Genomic DNA, 23,852 nt, shown 5'->3' with positions numbered 1-23,852 from the left:
TGGTAATGGAACGGCGTAGCGGTAATGGTAATGGAACGGGCGCGGTAATGGTAATGGAACGGCGCGGTAATGGTAATGGAACGGCGCTGTAATGGTAATGGAACGGCGCGGTAATGGTAATGGAACGGCGCGGTAATGGAACGGCGCGGTAATGGTAATGGAACGGCGCGGTAATGGAACGGCGCGGTAATTGGAATGGAACGGCGCGGTAATGGAACGGCGCTGTAATGGTAATGGAACGGCGCGGTAATGGTAATGGAACGGCGCTGTAATGGTAATGGAACGGCGCGGTAATGGAACGGCGCTGTAATGGTAATGGAACGGCACCGTAATGGAACGGCTGTCACTAACGGCACCGTAATGGAACGGCATGGTAATGGAACGGCTGTCACTAACGGCATGGTAATGGAACAGCTGTCACTAACGGCATGGTAATGGAACGGCGCTGTAATGGTAATGGAACGGCGCGGTAATGGTAATGGAACGGCGCGGTAATGGTACGGCGCGGTAATGGTAATGGAACGGCGCGGTAATGGTAATGGAACGGCGCGGTAATGGTAATGGAACGGCGCGGTAATGGTAATGGAACGGCGCGGTAATGGTACGGCACGGTAATGGTAATGGAACGGCGCGGTAATGGTAATGGAACGGCGCGGTAATGGTAATGGAACGGCGCGGTAATGGTAATGGAACGGGCGCGGTAATGGTAATGGAACGGCGCGGTAATGGTACGGCACGGTAATGGTAATGGAACGGCGCGGTAATGGTAATGGAACGGCGCGGTAATGGTAATGGAACGGCGCTGTAATGGTAATGGAACGGCGCGGTAATGGTAATGGAACGGCGCGGTAATGGTACGGCGCGGTAATGGAACGGCGCGGTAATGGAACGGCGCGGTAATGGAACGGCGCGGTAATGGTAATGGAACGGCGCGGTAAACTGATAGAGACATACCCCAAGCGACTTACAGCTGTAATCGCAGCAAAAGGTGGCGCTACAAAGTATTAACTTAAGGGTGCTGAATAATTTTGCACGCCCAATTTTTCCGTTTTTGATTTGTTAAAAAAGTTTGAAATAGCCAATAAATGTCGTTCCACTTCATGATTGTGTCCCACTTGTTGTTGATTCTTCACAAAAAAATACAGTTTTATATCTTTATGTTTGAAGCCTGAAATGTGGCAAAAGGTCGCAAAGTTCAAGGGGGCCGAATACTTTCGCAAGGCACTGTACAGGGGGTACTGGTACAGAGTCAATGTGGAGGCTATATACAGGGGGTACCAGTACAGAGTCAATGTGGAGGCTATATACAGGGGGTACTGGTACAGAGTCAATGTGGAGGCTATATACAGGGGGTACTGGTACAGAGGAGTCAATGTGGAGGTTATATACAGGGGGTACTGGTACAGAGTCAATGTGGAGGCTATATACAGGGGGTACCAGTAGAGTCAATGTGGAGGCTATATACAGGGGGTACTGGTACAGAGTCAATGTGGAGGCTATATACAGGGGGTACTGGTACAGAGGAGTCAATGTGGAGGTTATATACAGGGGGTACTGGTACAGAGTCAATGTGGAGGCTATATACAGGGGGTACCAGTAGAGTCAATGTGGAGCCTATATACAGGGGGTACCGGTACAGAGTCAATGTGGAGGATATATACAGGGGGTACCGGTACAGAGTCAATGTGGAGGCTATATACAGGGGGTACCAGTACAGAGTCAATGTGGAGGTTAAATACAGGGGGTGCCGGTACAGAGTCAATGTGGAGGCTATGTACAGGGTGTTACAGAACAGAGTCAAGGTGGAGGCTATATACAGGGGTTACTGGTACAGAGTCAATGTGGAGGCAATATACAGGGGGTACCGGTACAGAGTCAATGTGGAGGCTATATACAGGGGGTACTGGTACAGAGTCAATGTGCGGGGGCACCGGTTCGTTGAAGTAATTGAGGTAACACGTGCATGCAGATAGTTATTAAAGTGACTATGCACAGATAATAACAGAGTAGCAGCAGTGTAAAAATGGGGGGTGGGGGCGTGCAAATGGTCCAGGTAGCCATTTGATTAGCTGTTCAGGAGTCTTTTGGACCTCGACTTGGAGCTCCGGTACCGCCTGCCGTACGGTAGCAGAGAGAACAGTCTGTGACAAGGGTGGCTGGAGTCTTTGACCATTTTTTGGGCCTTCCTCTGACACCGCCTGGTATAGAGGTCCTGGATGGCAGGAAGCTTGGCCCCAGTGATATACTGGGCCATACGCACTACCCTCTGTAGTGCCTTGCGGTCGGATGCCGATCAGTTGCCATACCAGGCGGCGATGCAACCGGTCAGGATGCTCTCGATGGTGCAGCTGTATAACTTTTTGAGGATTTGAGGACTCATACCAAGTCTTTTCAATCTCCTGAGGGGGAATAGGTGTTGTCGTGCCCTCTTCAAGACTGTCTTGGAGTGTTTGTACCATGATAGTTTATTGGTGATGTGGACACCAAGGAACTTGGGACAGCTTGAAAATGTCAGTGAAGACACTTGCCAGTTGGTAAGCGCATGCTCAGATTACACATCCTGGAAATCCATCTGGCCCTGCAGCCTTGTGAATGTTGACCTGTTTAAAGGTCTTACTCACATCGGCTATGGAGAGCATGATCACACAGTCATCCGGAACAGCTGATGCGCTCATGCATGCTTCAGTGTTGCTTGCCTCAAAGCGATGTGATAACTTGGCCTGGTATCATTAGTAAAATGTTTGGTATTTGATAACACTATTGTAAATGTAGTGACTGTTCCAGTATACAGTCTTAAAGAAAAGGAACATCCAATCCACACCAGGGGTTCAACCAGTCCATACTACTGTTCGGTAGAAGCAGGCCAAATGTTATGTGCTGGCATGCATCTACAGAAGTGGTTTGTAGGCCTAAATACAGCAGAGTGGTTTGTAGGCCTAACTACTGCAGAGTGGTTTGTAGGCCTAAATACAGCAGAGCGGTTTGTAGGCCTAACTATAGCAGAGCGGTTTGTAGGCCTAACTACAGCAGAGTGGTTTGTAGGCCTAACTACAGCAGAGTGGTTTGTAGGCCTAACTACAGCAGAGTGGTTTGTAGGTCTAACTACTGCAGAGTGGTTGGTAGACAGCCTAGAGAAAACATGCTGTATTGGTAATGAGTGTGCCTGCATGTGTCTTTACCCTTAGTAAGCTGTCTCTGTGGCCGTCGTTGTTGAAGAGGAAGGTGGTGAATACCGGAACATGGACGCTGTCAGACAGCACGGTCAGGTAGGTCTCTGAGAACTGGAAGGCCGGACCATGCTGCTGCTGTAGCTGCCACACACACTCCAGGAAGAGCAGGAACACTGGAGACTGGCTCTGAGAGGACGGACAGAGGGACACGGTTGTCACCTATACACCACAGTTGTTGTTGTTTTTTAAACATACCGCTGGTCTCAAATCCTTGATACCCCTACAGTCCTTGATTCTTAAATTCCTCTCCTTCTCAAAGCTCATTGGAGGAGGATGTCAAGGGGAGGGACTTGAGCCTTTCCTCCAATAAGCTCTGAGAGGGAGGCGGAAGAATCAAGGTTGATGGCTAGTTTAATTGTCAGACAACAGAATAAACAAAAACAGGACACCCGGATCCTACCTCCACCTTGTCCTTGAGGTGTAGATGGTTGGAGCGATCCAGGAAAGCATGTCCTCCTGCTACCCACTCCTTCTGCACCAGACTCTGGAAGCCCAGAAGAGTTCTGTAGTAGGGGTCCAACATCAACTGGACCAGGCTGGAGACCACACAGCACAGGTCTGAACCACCCTCCTCTGGAAAAATACAACACAATCTAACACCCAGTACAGGTCCTGACCAGCCTCCTCTGATATTATACAATATAGAGGTAGGACCCAGTACAGGTCCTAACCAGCCTCCTCTGATATTATACAATATAGAGGTAGGACCCAGTACAGGTCCTAACCAGCCTCCTCTGATATTATACAATATAGAGGTAGGACCCAGTACAGGTCCTAACCAGCCTCCTCTGATATTATACAATATAGAGGTAGGACCCAGTACAGGTCCTAACCAGCCTCCTCTGATATGATACAATATAGAGGTAGGACCCAGTACAGGTCCTAACCAGCCTCCTCTGATATGATACAATATAGAGGTAGGACCCAGTACAGGTCCTGACCAGCCTCTGCTGCAACACAAACACATATTTAACGGTAGACTCAGCGACATGACGTAGACACAGCATAGTGGGTCAATTTCTTCAACGACTAAGAGCATTGAAGCGCGAGGGTCAACTTCTCTGTTGTTTTGGTACCACACTGTAAACAGCAGATACTGTGTGTGACTGAGGGCAATGTCTTGCATCTCGCTTATCTCAATATCACCGGAGCTGCTCGTGGCAATGTCATTTAGCGGAGTCTACCTTCAATTAATTTCATTGTTTTTATAGAACCAGGAGGATAGTCAACTCAGAAACATCCTCTCCTGAGTATCATTGTGGGACAAATGTTAAGAAAATAAAAAATATGCCAAACAACATGTCAGGACACAGGATCTGTTTGGCCAAAACCCCTTGTCAAATAAAATACAACCTTCCTCAAATGGTCCTTACCCATAATGAGAACATTGGTGTTTTCCTTTTCCAGGCTCTCAACTACCTCCACGGCCTTCTGGAGACACTGTCTGCAACACACAAGACATTGTCTCTCCGCGTGAGACATGATCCTAAACAAATACATTGGTACCACTGGTCAAATACTCAGTGGCCATTTGATTAGGCACACCCATCTAGTATTGAGTCAGCCTCCCCCGTCTCCAGAACAGCCTGAATTCTTCAGGAGGATTCTACAAGGTATGGAATTCAAAAACATTTCTCGATTGGTATCTAGGGACCTAACTTTAGCAAGGAAAACATTCCCCACATGGGTACACCACCGCCACCAGCCGGTACCAGTGACACCAGGCAGGATGGGTCCACGCCAAATCTGGACTCTGCCATCAGAATGACGCAACAGGTACCGGGATTCGTCGGACCAGGCCATGTTTTCCCCCCACTCTTCAATGGTCCAGTGTTGATGATGTCATGTCCACTGGAGCAGCTTCTTCTTGTTTTTAGCTGATAGGACAGGAACCCCGGGGTGGTCGTCTGCTGCAATAGCCAATCAGTGACGAGGAGCGACAAGTTGTGTGTTCTGGGATGCTGTTCTGCACACCACTGTTGTACTGCAGTTGTGGCCCGCCTGTTAGGTTGCACGATTCTTGCTATTCTCCTTCGACTTCTGTCATCAACGAGCTGTTTTCACCCACAGGACTGCCGCTGACTGGATGTTTTGTTTGTCGCACCATTCTCCGTAAACCCTAGACACTGTCGTGCGTTGAAAGAACCAGAAGGCCGGCCGTTTCTCAGATACTGAATCCGGGCTCGCCTGGCACCGACGATCATACCTCAAAGTCTCTTAGGTCACTAGTTTTACGTTCAACCGATGACTGTTTTATAGAGCAAACCACGGCCACCTGTCTGGAGGAGCGAACGGCGTGGTGTACCTAATAAACTGGCCGCCGAGTAAACATGATTTAAAAAAATAAAAAAAAAACAATAGTTTGGTTTTCAAATCTCACCTGATGATGTCCAGCCATCCACAGTTGTCCAGTGAGGAGAACCATTTCATATCGGACATCCAGAACTCTGTTGTGTTGTCGATGAGGAAGAACTGTTTGAATTTGTTGTAAGACAACAGGATGTCCTGAACGGTGGGCAGTGTGTCGGACAGGTCTTCTGTCTTTACGGAGTACAGGTGGTTGTGAGCCACTGCCGTCAACATTCTGCAACACACAGTGTTACACAACAGTCGGTACATTTCATAAACATTTAAAAATATATACATTTAAAAATATATACATTTAAATATATATATACATATATACATATACATATATACATATACACATATACATATATATACACACACACATATATATATATATACACATTTAAATATATATAAATATATATATATAAACATTTTAAAGGGTAGGACTGGGAAAAAAAGTCATGAAAATCACAACTTATCAAAATCAATACATATATAAGCATTAATCACTATCAAAAACACAGACAATACGATGCAAGGTCTTCTGTCTTTACGGAGTACAGGTGGTTGTGAGCCACTGCCGTCAACATTCTGCAACACACCTCACAGTGTTACACAACAGTCGGTACATTTCATAAACATTTAAAAAAAATATATATAAACATTTTAAAGGGTAGGACTGGGAAAAAAAGTCATGAAAAACACAACTTATCAAAATCAATACATATATAAGCATTAATCACTATCAAAATCACAACTTATCAAAATCAATACATATATAAGCATTTATCACTATCAAAATCACAACTTATCAAAATCAATACATATATAAGCATTTATCACTATCAAAATCACAACTTATCAAAATCAATACATATATAAGCATTTATCACTATCAAAATCACAACTTATCAAAATCAATACATATATAAGCATTTATCACTATCAAAATCACAACTTATCAAAATCAATACATATATAAGCATTTATCACTATCAAAATCACAACTTATCAAAATCAATACATATATAAGCATTTATCACTATCAAAATCACAACTTATCAAAATCAATACATATATAAGCATTTATCACTATCAAAATCACAACTTATCAAAATCAATACATATATAATATATATATATATAATATACATATATAAGCATTAATCAAAAACACAGACGATGCAACCAATCAGGATGTCTCTTACTTCTCCGTGTAGGTTTGTGGGACGTTGTCCTCTTGTACCAGGGGTATAGAGGCGGTTTTAAACAAGGCACAGCCGCTATGATGAGACCAGCACCACATCTGAAAACAGACATGATCAAATACATTCTTTTATTTGTATATTGACCCCAATACAGCAAGTGAAGAGTTACGGTCATATAATTAAAATGTGATATATTCAATATAAATCAAGTACCAGACACAAAATGACTTTAAAAAAAAATAGAAAAATAAATAAATGAAAAACCCAACACATACCGGTAATCCCTTTCCCTGGTACTTAGTCAAGTCTTCGTCCGAGACGTTTTTTGGGACTATAAAATACTGAGGCAACCTGCAGGAAATAGACGTTTTGGTTTACTCATAACATGATACAGCAGGAAATAGAGGAATAAAAGAGAACGACTTCAACCAACAGCATGTTGATCAGGACACAACGTCTTGAGATGTAACTGCTGTTACATGCTATTTACATTTCCTACAGCATTGGTCAGATGTTAAAAAAATAAAATTAAAAAAAAGTCTGTACTTTGGAGAGAGCTCGAAGTTGCTGTTCTCCGACACCACTCTACAGTTTCCTTTAGTTCTCTTCATTTCTTGAGTCCAGTCCTCCACGGAGTCAAACATCACAGTCTGCTTTTTCCTCTGCGCCTCTGGAAAACACAAGGTACTGTCATTTTCAATGTGTCCCCCGCCCCCCCTCACTGTGTGAACAGGTCACAGTCACCACACTGGACAGCATTTCTATCTATGTCATCTGCACTTCTCTGCATCTCTGGAAAACACAAAAGTATAAATACCATCCCTGTCTGGGGCATGCAGGCTACTAGATCTGTGTAAATACCAGCCCTGTCTGGGGCATGCAGGCTACTAGATCTGTGTAAATACCAGCCCTGTCTGGGGCATGCAGGCTAGTAGATCTGTGTAAATACCAGCCCTGTCTGGGGCATGCAGGCTAGTAGATCTGTGTAAATACCAGCCCTGTCTGGGGCATGCAGGCTACTAGATCTGTGTAAATACCAGCCCTGTCTGGGGCATGCAGGCTACTAGATCTGTGTAAATACCAGCCCTGTCTGGGGCATGCAGGCTACTAGATCTGTGTAAATACCAGCCCTGTCTGGGGCATGCAGGCTACTAGATCTGTGTAAATACCAGCCCTGTCTGGGGCATGCAGGCTACTAGATCTGTGTAAATACCAGCCCTGTCTGGGGCATGCAGGCTACTAGATCTGTGTAAATACCAGCCCTGTCTGGGGCATGCAGGCTACTAGATCTCAGTGTAAATACCAGCCCTGTCTGGGGCATGCAGGCTAGTAGATCTGTGTAAATACCAGCCCTGTCTGGGGCATGCAGGCTAGTAGATCTGTGTAAATACCAGCCCTGTCTGGGGCATGCAGGCTACTAGATCTGTGTAAATACCAGCCCTGTCTGGGGCATGCAGGCTACTAGATCTGTGTAAATACCAGCCCTGTCTGGGGCATGCAGGCTACTAGATCTGTGTAAATACCAGCCCTGTCTGGGGCATGCAGGCTAGTAGATCTGTGTAAATACCAGCCCTGTCTGGGGCATGCAGGCTACTAGATCTGTGTAAATACCAGCCCTGTCTGGGGCATGCAGGCTACTAGATCTGTGTAAATACCAGCCCTGTCTGGGGCATGCAGGCTACTAGATCTGTGTAAATACCAGCCCTGTCTGGGGCATGCAGGCTACTAGATCTGTGTAAATACCAGCCCTGTCTGGGGCATGCAGGCTACTAGATCTCAGTGTAAATACCAGCCCTGTCTGGGGCATGCAGGCTAGTAGATCTGTGTAAATACCAGCCCTGTCTGGGGCATGCAGGCTAGTAGATCTGTGTAAATACGAGCCCTGTCTGGGGCATGCAGGCTACTAGATCTGTGTAAATACCAGCCCTGTCTGGGGCATGCAGGCTACTAGATCTGTGTAAATACCAGCCCTGTCTGGGGCATGCAGGCTACTAGATCTCAGTGTAAATACCAGCCCTGTCTGGGGCATGCAGGCTAGTAGATCTGTGTAAATACCAGCCCTGTCTGGGGCATGCAGGCTACTAGATCTGTGTAAATACCAGCCCTGTCTGGGGCATGCAGGCTACTAGATCTGTGTAAATACCAGCCCTGTCTGGGGCATGCAGGCTACTAGATCTCAGTGTAAATACCAGCCCTGTCTGGGGCATGCAGGCTAGTAGATCTGTGTAAATACCAGCCCTGTCTGGGGCATGCAGGCTAGTAGATCTGTGTAAATACCAGCCCTGTCTGGGGCATGCAGGCTACTAGATCTGTGTAAATACCAGCCCTGTCTGGGGCATGCAGGCTACTAGATCTGTGTAAATACCAGCCCTGTCTGGGGCATGCAGGCTACTAGATCTCAGTGTAAATACCAGCCCTGTCTGGGGCATGCAGGCTAGTAGATCTGTGTAAATACCAGCCCTGTCTGGGGCATGCAGGCTAGTAGATCTGTGTAAATACCAGCCCTGTCTGGGGCATGCAGGCTACTAGATCTCAGTGTAAATACCAGCCCTGTCTGGGGCATGCAGGCTAGTAGATCTGTGTAAATACCAGCCCTGTCTGGGGAATGCAGGCTAGTAGATCTGTGTAAATACCAGCCCTGTCTGGGGCATGCAGGCTAGTAGATCTCAGTGTAAATACCAGCCCTGTCTGGGGCATGCAGGCTAGTAGATCTGTGTAAATACCAGCTCTGTCTGGGGCATGCAGGCTACTAGATCTGTGTAAATACCATCCCTGTCTGGGGCATGCAGGCTACTAGATCTGTGTAAATACCAGCCCTGTCTGGGGCATGCAGGCTAGTAGATCTGTGTAAATACCAGCCCTGTCTGGGGCATGCAGGCTAGTAGATCTGTGTAAATACCAGCCCTGTCTGGGGCATGCAGGCTACTAGATCTGTGTAAATACCATCCCTGTCTGGGGCATGCAGGCTAGTAGATCTGTGTAAATACCAGCCCTGTCTGGGGCATGCAGGCTACTAGATCTGTGTAAATACCAGCCCTGTCTGGGGCATGCAGGATACTAGATCTGTGTAAATACCAGCCCTGTCTGGGGCATGCAGGCTACTAGATCTGTGTAAATACCAGCCCTGTCTGGGGCATGCAGGCTACTAGATCTGTGTAAATACCAGCCCTGTCTGGGGCATGCAGGATACTAGATCTGTGTAAATACCAGCCCTGTCTGGGGCATGCAGGCTAGTAGATCTCAGTGTAAATACCAGCCCTGTCTGGGGCATGCAGGCTAGTAGATCTGTGTAAATACCATCCCTGTCTGGGGCATGCAGGCTACTAGATCTGTGTAAATACCATCCCTGTCTGGGGCATGCAGGCTACTAGATCTGTGTAAATACCAGCCCTGTCTGGGGCATGCAGGCTACTAGATCTGTGTAAATACCAGCCCTGTCTGGGGCATGCAGGATACTAGATCTGTGTAAATACCAGCCCTGTCTGGGGCATGCAGGCTACTAGATCTGTGTAAATACCAGCCCTGTCTGGGGCATGCAGGCTACTAGATCTGTGTAAATACCAGCCCTGTCTGGGGCATGCAGGCTAGTAGATCTGTGTAAATACCAGCCCTGTCTGGGGCATGCAGGATACTAGATCTGTGTAAATACCAGCCCTGTCTGGGGCATGCAGGCTACTAGATCTGTGTAAATACCAGCCCTGTCTGGGGCATGCAGGCTACTAGATCTGTGTAAATACCAGCCCTGTCTGGGGCATGCAGGCTAGTAGATCTCAGTGTAAATACCAGCCCTGTCTGGGGCATGCAGGCTAGTAGATCTGTGTAAATACCAGCCCTGTCTGGGGCATGCAGGCTACTAGATCTGTGTAAATACCAGCCCTGTCTGGGGCATGCAGGCTACTAGATCTGTGTAAATACCAGCCCTGTCTGGGGCATGCAGGCTACTAGATCTGTGTAAATACCAGCCCTGTCTGGGGCATGCAGGCTACTAGATCTGTGTAAATACCAGCCCTGTCTGGGGCATGCAGGCTAGTAGATCTGTGTAAATACCAGCCCTGTCAGGGGCATGCAGGCTAGTAGATCTGTGTAAATACCAGCCCTGTCTGGGGCATGCAGGCTACTAGATCTGTGTAAATACCATCCCTGTCTGGGGCATGCAGGCTAGTAGATCTGTGTAAATACCAGCCCTGTCTGGGGCATGCAGGCTAGTAGATCTGTGTAAATACCAGCCCTGTCTGGGGCATGCAGGCTAGTAGATCTGTGTAAATACCAGCCCTGTCTGGGGCATGCAGGCTAGTAGATCTGTGTAAATACCAGCCCTGTCTGGGGCATGCAGGCTAGTAGATCTGTGTAAATACCAGCCCTGTCTGGGGCATGCAGGCTACTAGATCTGTGTAAATACCAGCCCTGTCTGGGGCATGCAGGCTACTAGATCTGTGTAAATACCAGCCCTGTCTGGGGCATGCAGGCTACTAGATCTGTGTAAATACCAGCCCTGTCTGGGGCATGCAGGCTACTAGATCTGTGTAAATACCAGCCCTGTCTGGGGCATGCAGGCTACTAGATCTGTGTAAATACCAGCCCTGTCTGGGGCATGCAGGCTACTAGATCTGTGTAAATACCAGCCCTGTCTGGGGCATGCAGGCTACTAGATCTCAGTGTAAATACCAGCCCTGTCTGGGGCATGCAGGCTAGTAGATCTGTGTAAATACCAGCCCTGTCTGGGGCATGCAGGCTAGTAGATCTGTGTAAATACCAGCCCTGTCTGGGGCATGCAGGCTACTAGATCTGTGTAAATACCAGCCCTGTCTGGGGCATGCAGGCTACTAGATCTGTGTAAATACCAGCCCTGTCTGGGGCATGCAGGCTACTAGATCTCAGTGTAAATACCAGCCCTGTCTGGGGCATGCAGGCTAGTAGATCTGTGTAAATACCAGCCCTGTCTGGGGCATGCAGGCTACTAGATCTGTGTAAATACCAGCCCTGTCTGGGGCATGCAGGCTACTAGATCTGTGTAAATACCAGCCCTGTCTGGGGCATGCAGGCTACTAGATCTGTGTAAATACCAGCCCTGTCTGGGGCATGCAGGCTACTAGATCTGTGTAAATACCAGCCCTGTCTGGGGCATGCAGGCTACTAGATCTCAGTGTAAATACCAGCCCTGTCTGGGGCATGCAGGCTAGTAGATCTGTGTAAATACCAGCCCTGTCTGGGGCATGCAGGCTAGTAGATCTGTGTAAATACGAGCCCTGTCTGGGGCATGCAGGCTACTAGATCTGTGTAAATACCAGCCCTGTCTGGGGCATGCAGGCTACTAGATCTGTGTAAATACCAGCCCTGTCTGGGGCATGCAGGCTACTAGATCTCAGTGTAAATACCAGCCCTGTCTGGGGCATGCAGGCTAGTAGATCTGTGTAAATACCAGCCCTGTCTGGGGCATGCAGGCTACTAGATCTGTGTAAATACCAGCCCTGTCTGGGGCATGCAGGCTACTAGATCTGTGTAAATACCAGCCCTGTCTGGGGCATGCAGGCTACTAGATCTGTGTAAATACCAGCCCTGTCTGGGGCATGCAGGCTACTAGATCTGTGTAAATACCAGCCCTGTCTGGGGCATGCAGGCTACTAGATCTCAGTGTAAATACCAGCCCTGTCTGGGGCATGCAGGCTAGTAGATCTGTGTAAATACCAGCCCTGTCTGGGGCATGCAGGCTAGTAGATCTGTGTAAATACCAGCCCTGTCTGGGGCATGCAGGCTACTAGATCTGTGTAAATACCAGCCCTGTCTGGGGCATGCAGGCTACTAGATCTGTGTAAATACCAGCCCTGTCTGGGGCATGCAGGCTACTAGATCTCAGTGTAAATACCAGCCCTGTCTGGGGCATGCAGGCTAGTAGATCTGTGTAAATACCAGCCCTGTCTGGGGCATGCAGGCTAGTAGATCTGTGTAAATACCAGCCCTGTCTGGGGCATGCAGGCTACTAGATCTCAGTGTAAATACCAGCCCTGTCTGGGGCATGCAGGCTAGTAGATCTGTGTAAATACCAGCCCTGTCTGGGGAATGCAGGCTAGTAGATCTGTGTAAATACCAGCCCTGTCTGGGGCATGCAGGCTAGTAGATCTCAGTGTAAATACCAGCCCTGTCTGGGGCATGCAGGCTAGTAGATCTGTGTAAATACCAGCTCTGTCTGGGGCATGCAGGCTACTAGATCTGTGTAAATACCATCCCTGTCTGGGGCATGCAGGCTACTAGATCTGTGTAAATACCAGCCCTGTCTGGGGCATGCAGGCTAGTAGATCTGTGTAAATACCAGCCCTGTCTGGGGCATGCAGGCTAGTAGATCTGTGTAAATACCAGCCCTGTCTGGGGCATGCAGGCTACTAGATCTGTGTAAATACCATCCCTGTCTGGGGCATGCAGGCTAGTAGATCTGTGTAAATACCAGCCCTGTCTGGGGCATGCAGGCTACTAGATCTGTGTAAATACCAGCCCTGTCTGGGGCATGCAGGATACTAGATCTGTGTAAATACCAGCCCTGTCTGGGGCATGCAGGCTACTAGATCTGTGTAAATACCAGCCCTGTCTGGGGCATGCAGGCTACTAGATCTGTGTAAATACCAGCCCTGTCTGGGGCATGCAGGATACTAGATCTGTGTAAATACCAGCCCTGTCTGGGGCATGCAGGCTAGTAGATCTCAGTGTAAATACCAGCCCTGTCTGGGGCATGCAGGCTAGTAGATCTGTGTAAATACCATCCCTGTCTGGGGCATGCAGGCTACTAGATCTGTGTAAATACCATCCCTGTCTGGGGCATGCAGGCTACTAGATCTGTGTAAATACCAGCCCTGTCTGGGGCATGCAGGCTACTAGATCTGTGTAAATACCAGCCCTGTCTGGGGCATGCAGGATACTAGATCTGTGTAAATACCAGCCCTGTCTGGGGCATGCAGGCTACTAGATCTGTGTAAATACCAGCCCTGTCTGGGGCATGCAGGCTACTAGATCTGTGTAAATACCAGCCCTGTCTGGGGCATGCAGGCTAGTAGATCTGTGTAAATACCAGCCCTGTCTGGGGCATGCAGGATACTAGATCTGTGTAAATACCAGCCCTGTCTGGGGCATGCAGGCTACTAGATCTGTGTAAATACCAGCCCTGTCTGGGGCATGCAGGCTACTAGATCTGTGTAAATACCAGCCCTGTCTGGGGCATGCAGGCTAGTAGATCTCAGTGTAAATACCAGCCCTGTCTGGGGCATGCAGGCTAGTAGATCTGTGTAAATACCAGCCCTGTCTGGGGCATGCAGGCTACTAGATCTGTGTAAATACCAGCCCTGTCTGGGGCATGCAGGCTACTAGATCTGTGTAAATACCAGCCCTGTCTGGGGCATGCAGGCTACTAGATCTGTGTAAATACCAGCCCTGTCTGGGGCATGCAGGCTACTAGATCTGTGTAAATACCAGCCCTGTCTGGGGCATGCAGGCTAGTAGATCTGTGTAAATACCAGCCCTGTCAGGGGCATGCAGGCTAGTAGATCTGTGTAAATACCAGCCCTGTCTGGGGCATGTAGGCTACTAGATCTGTGTAAATACCATCCCTGTCTGGGGCATGCAGGCTAGTAGATCTGTGTAAATACCAGCCCTGTCTGGGGCATGCAGGCTAGTAGATCTGTGTAAATACCAGCCCTGTCTGGGGCATGCAGGCTAGTAGATCTGTGTAAATACCAGCCCTGTCTGGGGCATGCAGGATACTAGATCTGTGTAAATACCAGCCCTGTCTGGGGCATGCAGGCTACTAGATCTCTGTGTAAATACCAGCCCTGTCTGGGGCATGCAGGCTACTAGATCTCAGTGTAAATACCAGCCCTGTCTGGGGCATGCAGGCTAGTAGATCTGTGTAAATACCAGCCCTGTCTGGGGCATGCAGGCTACTAGATCCCAGTGTAAATACCAGCCCTGTCTGGGGCATGCAGGCTAGTAGATCTGTGTAAATACCAGCCCTGTCTGGGGCATGCAGGCTACTAGATCTGTGTAAATACCAGCCCTGTCTGGGGCATGCAGGCTACTAGATCTCAGTGTAAATACCAGCCCTGTCTGGGGCATGCAGGCTACTAGATCTCAGTGTAAATACCAGCCCTGTCTGGGGCATGCAGGCTACTAGATCTGTGTAAATACCAGCCCTGTCTGGGGCATGCAGGCTACTAGATCTGTGTAAATACCAGCCCTGTCTGGGGCATGCAGGCTACTAGATCTGTGTAAATACCAGCCCTGTCTGGGGCATGCAGGCTACTAGATCTGTGTAAATACCAGCCCTGTCTGGGGCATGCAGGCTAGTAGATCTGTGTAAATACCAGCCCTGTCTGGGGCATGCAGGATACTAGATCTGTGTAAATACCAGCCCTGTCTGGGGCATGCAGGCTACTAGATCTGTGTAAATACCAGCCCTGTCTGGGGCATGCAGGCTAGTAGATCTCAGTGTAAATACCAGCCCTGTCTGGGGCATGCAGGCTAGTAGATCTCAGTGTAAATACCAGCCCTGTCTGGGGCATGCAGGCTAGTAGATCTGTGTAAATACCAGCCCTGTCTGGGGCATGCAGGCTACTAGATCTGTGTAAATACCAGCCCTGTCTGGGGCATGCAGGCTACTAGATCTGTGTAAATACCAGCCCTGTCTGGGGCATGCAGGCTACTAGATCTGTGTAAATACCAGCCCTGTCTGGGGCATGCAGGCTACTAGATCTGTGTAAATACCAGCCCTGTCTGGGGCATGCAGGCTAGTAGATCTGTGTAAATACCAGCCCTGTCAGGGGCATGCAGGCTAGTAGATCTGTGTAAATACCAGCCCTGTCTGGGGCATGTAGGCTACTAGATCTGTGTAAATACCATCCCTGTCTGGGGCATGCAGGCTAGTAGATCTGTGTAAATACCAGCCCTGTCTGGGGCATGCAGGCTAGTAGATCTGTGTAAATACCAGCCCTGTCTGGGGCATGCAGGCTAGTAGATCTGTGTAAATACCAGCCCTGTCTGGGGCATGCAGGATACTAGATCTGTGTAAATACCAGCCCTGTCTGGGGCATGCAGGCTACTAGATCTCTGTGTAAATACCAGCCCTGTCTGGGGCATGCAGGCTAGTAGATCTCAGTGTAAATACCAGCCCTGTCTGGGGCATGCAGGCTAGTAGATCAGTGTAAATACCAGCCCTGTCTGGGGCATGCAGGCTAGTAGATCTGTGTAAATACCAGCCCTGTCTGGGGCATGCAGGCTAGTAGATCTGTGTAAATACCAGCCCTGTCTGGGGCATGCAGGCTACTAGATCTGTGTAAATACCAGCCCTGTCTGGGGCATGCAGGCTACTAGATCTGTGTAAATACCAGCCCTGTCTGGGGCATGCAGGCTACTAGATCTCAGTGTAAATACCAGCCCTGTCTGGGGCATGCAGGCTACTAGATCTCAGTGTAAATACCAGCCCTGTCTGGGGCATGCAGGCTACTAGATCTCAGTGTAAATACCAGCCCTGTCTGGGGCATGCAGGCTACTAGATCTGTGTAAATACCAGCCCTGTCTGGGGCATGCAGGCTAGTAGATCTGTGTAAATACCAGCCCTGTCTGGGGCATGCAGGCTAGTAGATTTGTGTAAATACCAGCCCTGTCTGGTGCATGTAGGCTACTAGATCTGTGTAAATACCAGCCCTGTCTGGGGCATGCAGGCTACTAGATCTCAGTGTAAATACCAGCCCTGTCTGGGGCATGCAGGCTAATAGATCTGTGTAAATACCAGCCCTGTCTGGGGCATGCAGGCTAGTAGATCTGTGTAAATACCAGCCCTGTCTGGGGCATGCAGGCTACTAGATCTCAGTGTAAATACCAGCCCTGTCTGGGGCATGCAGGCTACTAGATCTCAGTGTAAATACCAGCCCTGTCTGGGGCATGCAGGATACTAGATCTGTGTAAATACCAGCCCTGTCTGGGGCATGCAGGATACTAGATCTCAGTGTAAATACCAGCCCTGTCTGGGGCATGCAGGCTACTAGATCTCAGTATAAATACCAGCCCTGTCTGGGGCATGCAGGCTACTAGATCTCAGTATAAATACCAGCCCTGTCTGGGGCATGCAGGCTAGTAGATCTCAGTGTAAATACCAGCCCTGTCTGGGGCATGCAGGCTACTAGATCTGTGTAAATACCAGCCCTGTCTGGGGCATGCAGGCTACTAGATCTCAGTGTAAATACCAGCCCTGTCTGGGGCATGCAGGCTAGTAGATCTCAGTGTAAATACCAGCCCTGTCTGGGGCATGCAGGCTACTAGATCTCAGTGTAAATACCAGCCCTGTCTGGGGCATGCAGGCTACTAGATCTCTGTGTAAATACCAGCCCTGTCTGGGGCATGCAGGCTAGTAGATCTGTGTAAATACCAGCCCTGTCTGGGGCATGCAGGCTACTAGATCTGTGTAAATACCAGCCCTGTCTGGGGCATGCAGGCTACTAGATCTCAGTGTAAATACCAGCCCTGTCTGGGGCATGCAGGCTACTAGATCTCAGTGTAAATACCAGCCCTGTCTGGGGCATGCAGGCTACTAGATCTGTGTAAATACCAGCCCTGTCTGGGGCATGCAGGCTACTAGATCTCAGTGTAAATACCAGCCCTGTCTGGGGCATGCAGGCTAGTAGATCTCAGTGTAAATACCAGCCCTGTCTGGGGCATGCAGGCTAGTAGATCTGTGTAAATACCAGCTCTGTCTGGGGCATGCAGGCTAGTAGATCTCAGTGTAAATACCAGCCCTGTCTGGGGCATGCAGGCTACTAGATCTGTGTAAATACCAGCCCTGTCTGGGGCATGCAGGCTACTAGATCTCAGTGTAAATACCAGCCCTGTCTGGGGCATGCAGGCTAGTAGATCTGTGTAAATACCAGCTCTGTCTGGGGCATGCAGGCTAGTAGATCTCAGTGTAAATACCAGCCCTGTCTGGGGCATGCAGGCTAGTAGATCTGTGTAAATACCAGCCCTGTCTGGGGCATGCAGGCTACTAGATCTCAGTGTAAATACCAGCCCTGTCTGGGGCATGCAGGCTAGTAGATCTGTGTAAATACCAGCCCTGTCTGGGGCATGCAGGCTAGTAGATCTGTGTAAATACCAGCCCTGTCTGGGGCATGCAGGCTAGTAGATCTCAGTGTAAATACCAGCCCTGTCTGGGGCATGCAGGCTAGTAGATCTGTGTAAATACCAGCTCTGTCTGGGGCATGCAGGCTAGTAGATCTCAGTGTAAATACCAGCCCTGTCTGGGGCATGCAGGCTACTAGATCTGTGTAAATACCAGCCCTGTCTGGGGCATGCAGGCTAGTAGATCTGTGTAAATACCAGCTCTGTCTGGGGCATGCAGGCTAGTAGATCTCAGTGTAAATACCAGCCCTGTCTGGGGCATGCAGGCTAGTAGATCTGTGTAAATACCAGCCCTGTCTGGGGCATGCAGGCTACTAGATCTCAGTGTAAATACCAGCCCTGTCTGGGGCATGCAGGCTAGTAGATCTGTGTAAATACCAGCCCTGTCTGGGGCATGCAGGCTAGTAGATCTGTGTAAATACCAGCCCTGTCTGGGGCATGCAGGCTAGTAGATCTGTGTAAATACCAGCCCTGTCTGGGGCATGCAGGCTACTAGATCTCAGTGTAAATACCAGCCCTGTCTGGGGCATGCAGGCTACTAGATCTGTGTAAATACCATCCCTGTCTGGGGCATGCAGGCTACTAGATCTCAGTGTAAATACCAGCCCTGTCTGGGGCATGCAGGCTACTAGATCTGTGTAAATACCAGCCCTGTCTGGGGCATGCAGGCTACTAGATCTCAGTGTAAATACCAGCCCTGTCTGGGGCATGCAGGCTAGTAGATCTCAGTGTAAATACCAGCCCTGTCTGGGGCATGCAGGCTAGTAGATCTGTGTAAATACCAGCTCTGTCTGGGGCATGCAGGCTAGTAGATCTCAGTGTAAATACCAGCCCTGTCTGGGGCATGCAGGCTACTAGATCTGTGTAAATACCAGCCCTGTCTGGGGCATGCAGGCTACTAGATCTCAGTGTAAATACCAGCCCTGTCTGGGGCATGCAGGCTAGTAGATCTGTGTAAATACCAGCTCTGTCTGGGGCATGCAGGCTAGTAGATCTCAGTGTAAATACCAGCCCTGTCTGGGGCATGCAGGCTAGTAGATCTGTGTAAATACCAGCCCTGTCTGGGGCATGCAGGCTACTAGATCTCAGTGTAAATACCAGCCCTGTCTGGGGCATGCAGGCTAGTAGATCTGTGTAAATACCAGCCCTGTCTGGGGCATGCAGGCTAGTAGATCTGTGTAAATACCAGCCCTGTCTGGGGCATGCAGGCTAGTAGATCTCAGTGTAAATACCAGCCCTGTCTGGGGCATGCAGGCTAGTAGATCTGTGTAAATACCAGCTCTGTCTGGGGCATGCAGGCTAGTAGATCTCAGTGTAAATACCAGCCCTGTCTGGGGCATGCAGGCTACTAGATCTGTGTAAATACCAGCCCTGTCTGGGGCATGCAGGCTAGTAGATCTGTGTAAATACCAGCTCTGTCTGGGGCATGCAGGCTAGTAGATCTCAGTGTAAATACCAGCCCTGTCTGGGGCATGCAGGCTAGTAGATCTGTGTAAATACCAGCCCTGTCTGGGGCATGCAGGCTACTAGATCTCAGTGTAAATACCAGCCCTGTCTGGGGCATGCAGGCTAGTAGATCTGTGTAAATACCAGCCCTGTCTGGGGCATGCAGGCTAGTAGATCTGTGTAAATACCAGCCCTGTCTGGGGCATGCAGGCTAGTAGATCTGTGTAAATACCAGCCCTGTCTGGGGCATGCAGGCTACTAGATCTCAGTGTAAATACCAGCCCTGTCTGGGGCATGCAGGCTACTAGATCTGTGTAAATACCATCCCTGTCTGGGGCATGCAGGCTACTAGATCTCAGTGTAAATACCAGCCCTGTCTGGGGCATGTAGGATACTAGATCTGTGTAAATACCAGCCCTGTCTGGGGCATGCAGGCTACTAGATCTCTGTGTAAATACCAGCCCTGTCTGGGGCATGCAGGCTACTAGATCTCAGTGTAAATACCAGCCCTGTCTGGGGCATGCAGGCTACTAGATCTCAGTGTAAATACCAGCCCTGTCTGGGGCATGCAGGCTACTAGATCTCAGTGTAAATACCAGCCCTGTCTGGGGCATGCAGGCTACTAGATCTGTGTAAATACCAGCCCTGTTTGGGGCATGCAGGCTAGTAGATCTGTGTAAATACCAGCCCTGTCTGGGGCATGCAGGCTAGTAGATCTGTGTAAATACCAGCCCTGTCTGGGGCATGCAGGCTAGTAGATCTCAGTGTAAATACCAGCCCTGTCTGGGGCATGCAGGCTACTAGATCTGTGTAAATACCAGCCCTGTCTGGGGCATGCATACTACTAGATCTGTGTAAATACCAGCCCTGTCTGGGGCATGCAGGCTACTAGATCTGTGTAAATACCAGCCCTGTCTGGGGCATGCAGGCTACTAGATCTCAGTGTAAATACCAGCCCTGTCTGGGGCATGCAGGCTACTAGATCTGTGTAAATACCAGCCCTGTCTGGGGCATGCATACTACTAGATCTGTGTAAATACCAGCCCTGTCTGGGGCATGCAGGCTACTAGATCTGTGTAAATACCAGCCCTGTCTGGGGCATGCAATGAGAGGAGACCGAGAGAGATCGGAATTTAACACCACACTAAACAATGTTGTGGGACAGCTTCATGGCTGCCCGTCATACTCCGTCAATTCAAGTTACCAGTCCATGACCACAAGGAAGAGAGAGGAGAGACCCTGACAGAGGAGCTGTGAGGTCACAGCAGACATCTCCTGGCCCCAGTGCTGGCCGGGACAGACAAAGGCCCTGTGGAGTCCTGCCTGACGATGAGAGGAAATGTGACAGTGGACCACTACAGGGATCCTTCATCTCGCCAACAGCTTTGTAAAGAGCCCCCCAACACACTTCCTGTTAGGGCTGGAACCCATCATGTGTAACCATGGTAACACCCCCACATTCCAGAAAGCTGCTTCGGGGCTTCTCTCACTACCTCAGCCTTCTGCTCACAGAAAACATGCAGAAATATTACTGACAGACAACTAGAACTGAGGCTTCTACACATTTTCTTTTTGTGGTGACACATCAGGACATTCACTATAGCTACCTGGATACGAGGTGTTCTCTACAGTAACTATAGCTACCTGTGTACGAGGTGTCCTCGACAGTAACTATAGCTACCTGCGTACGAGGAGTCCTCGACAGTAACTATAGCTACCTGTGTACGAGGTGTTCTCCACAGTAACTATAGCTACCTGGATACGAGGTGTTCTCCACAGTAACTATAGCTACCTGGATACGAGGTGTTCTCCACAGTAACTATAGCTACCTGGATACGAGGTGTTCTCCACAGTAACTATAGCTACCTGGATACGAGGTGTTCTCCACAGTAACTATAGCTACCTGGATACGAGGTGTTCTCCACAGTAACTATAGCTACCTGGATACGAGGTGTTCTCCACAGTAACTATAGCTACCTGGATACGAGGTTTTCTCGCAGTAGGAGAAGGCAAAGAGACATCTCAGGGACTTGGGCTCCAGACAGTGGTGGACAATCCCCTGGAAGATCTAACAAGACAAAGTATGTTTCCAATCAACCAATCAAATCAACCAACCAACCAGATATAATACATTTGTGTTGATTTTTGTAAGTCAGGAGCTGCACCTTTTTGGCATCTTCCTCTTTAGAGAAGGACAGAGAGAACTGAAACACCCGTAGGTCTTTACAGTGGATGATCATCTTCGATGGATACTTGTTCTTCACCAGGCCTCCTGTTATCAGCTTCCTCTTGTCGTCAGAACCTGAAGCCACAAGAATCATCAAGACACCAGTGATATTCTTTCAAAAAGGCAACGAACCCCCCCCCCCTCTCTACCAATCTATTCATTCCAAGACTTTAAAATGACTAGTCAACACTGAATTACAAAATGAATGAAGACTGGAAGAAAACTATGAAATATTCAAAACTACATGAAACAAAACGATGTAGGACAATATTTGAGTAAGCTTCACCTCCATAGATGTTATCCACACACGAAAGAGGGATGTCATTTTCTCCGTAGAGTTTATTTTTGAAGAGCTGGCCCTACGTAAGGAAGGACATTATTAGAATATATATAGATCTCCATTCAGACACTTCCAAGGATAAACAGCAAGTCTGAGCTCTAATCAAAACCAACACTACTCATGAGTCACGTACTCAGTTCCTCATATGGCTTCTGTAATAAAGAAAGTGTGTGTTTACTTTCTCTCATCGGAGTAGTTCCTCATCACCATATGAGTGTGTATTTTTTTATTATAGATCCTCATTACCTGCTGACAAGGAAGCAGCTACTCTTCCTGGGTGTCCAGAAAAATGTATTTAAAACATTACAATATATACACGACTGTGTGACCTCAGGCCCCTTACTCCTCCACCACCACCACATAAATACAGTACAAAATCCACGTGCGTATGCTATTGCACGCGCATAGTGCATATGCTATCGTGTATATGCTATCGTGTGCGTGTATAGTGCATATGCTATCGTGTGTGTGTATAGTGCATATGCTATCGTGTATATGCTATCGTGTGCGTGTATAGTGCATATGCTATCGTGTGTGTGTATAGTGCATATGCTATCGTGTGTGTGCGTGTATAGTGCATATGCTATCGTGTGTGTGTGTGTATAGTGCATATGCTATCGTGTGTGTGTATAGTGCATATGCTATCGTGTGTGTGTATAGTGCATATGCTATCGTGTGTGTGTATAGTGCATATGCTATCGTGTGTGTGTATAGTGCATATGCTATCGTGTGTGTGTATAGTGCATATGCTATCGTGTGTGTGTGTATAGTGCATATGCTATCGTGTGTGTGTGTATAGTGCATATGCTATCGTGTGTGTGTGTGTATAGTGCATATGCTATCGTGTGTGTGTGTGTATAGTGCATATGCTATCGTGTGTGTGTGTGTATAGTGCATGTGCTATCGCGTGTGTGTGTATAGTGCATGTGCTATCGCGTGTGTGTGTATAGTGCATGTGCTATCGCGCGTGTGTGTATAGTGCATATGCTATCGTGTGCGTGTATAGTGCATATGCTATCGTGTGTGTGTATAGTGCATATGCTATCGTGTGTGTGTATAGTGCATATGCTATCGTGTGTGTGTATAGTGCATATGCTATCGTGTGTGTGTATAGTGCATATGCTATCGCGTGTGTGTGTTGCTTCACAGTCCCCGTTGTTCCATAAGTTACATTTTTGTTAATATATAATTTTACTGCATCAGTTTACTGGATGTTTCTAGTTCAGAGGAACTGCCCACGGGGGGTAATGAGAAGAGCCATTTGTCTGGATCTCCAAGGTCTGACATCTTCTCCCTGAACTGATCGTAAAAGAACCGCAGCTGCAAGTTCAGCAACACCCATTGATACGAGAGGCAGAGAAGCCGCTTTAAAAAATATATACTATTGAGACGCACCAAATCGGTCCATGGCGAAGTGACCTATCAAAGTGGTCCGTTATTCAACGTGACGGCGGTCCTCACCATCTCCTCAGTGGGCGCCTCATCGCTGACAAAGGACACTCTGAAGTTGGTGCAGAGCAGCGCCCCGAAGACACCTCGCTGTGACAGGTCATCCTGAGTGTATTTCAACACTGTGCTGGCACTGCAGAACACTACCTCACCTGTAGACGGGAGACAGACGACAGGACACAGAGACGACAGGACACAGAGACGACAGGACACAGAGACGACAGGAGTTTGAGCAAATCAACTTGATGCCAAATGTTTCAATCATGAAGGAAACTCCAGGTTCTGGAGAGAGGAGGAACTTTTCCAGATGCACCTGGTAACAAGTCTGGATGTTTCTCTTTTCTGGAGGGCTCCTTCTCTGACTTGATTTCCTGTGTGAAATGACAACAAAATCATTCATCACTTGACTACCTCAATGTTCAAATATAAGAAAACAAACTAAATCACTC

At 48.5% G+C, this 23,852-nt stretch overlaps 1 protein-coding gene across 1 annotated transcript in view; it reads right to left on the bottom strand.

Annotated features, from left to right (window-relative positions):
- The window catches only part of mtmr12 (myotubularin related protein 12), a 38,471-nt gene that overhangs the window by 8,158 nt on the left and 6,461 nt on the right, over positions 1 to 23,852 (bottom strand). The window contains exons 2-13 of the mRNA XM_064928966.1: positions 23,717 to 23,774; positions 23,416 to 23,555; positions 21,901 to 21,973; positions 21,553 to 21,689; positions 21,365 to 21,455; positions 7,337 to 7,460; positions 7,066 to 7,141; positions 6,791 to 6,888; positions 5,611 to 5,814; positions 4,604 to 4,674; positions 3,631 to 3,803; positions 3,180 to 3,356 (exon numbers count right to left, since the gene is read on the bottom strand). Coding sequence (XP_064785038.1) covers positions 3,180 to 3,356; positions 3,631 to 3,803; positions 4,604 to 4,674; positions 5,611 to 5,814; positions 6,791 to 6,888; positions 7,066 to 7,141; positions 7,337 to 7,460; positions 21,365 to 21,455; positions 21,553 to 21,689; positions 21,901 to 21,973; positions 23,416 to 23,555; positions 23,717 to 23,774 — 1,422 coding nt within the window. The remainder of the gene's footprint in view (positions 1 to 3,179; positions 3,357 to 3,630; positions 3,804 to 4,603; positions 4,675 to 5,610; positions 5,815 to 6,790; positions 6,889 to 7,065; positions 7,142 to 7,336; positions 7,461 to 21,364; positions 21,456 to 21,552; positions 21,690 to 21,900; positions 21,974 to 23,415; positions 23,556 to 23,716; positions 23,775 to 23,852) is intronic.

The sequence above is a fragment of the Oncorhynchus masou genome, chromosome 1 (assembly GCF_036934945.1).
Source record: "Oncorhynchus masou masou isolate Uvic2021 chromosome 1, UVic_Omas_1.1, whole genome shotgun sequence".
In the NCBI taxonomy this organism is placed as follows: Eukaryota; Metazoa; Chordata; class Actinopteri; order Salmoniformes; family Salmonidae; genus Oncorhynchus; species Oncorhynchus masou.
The sequence above is the reverse complement of the archived record's forward strand: the minus strand, read 5'-3'. Positions and strand labels throughout refer to the sequence as shown.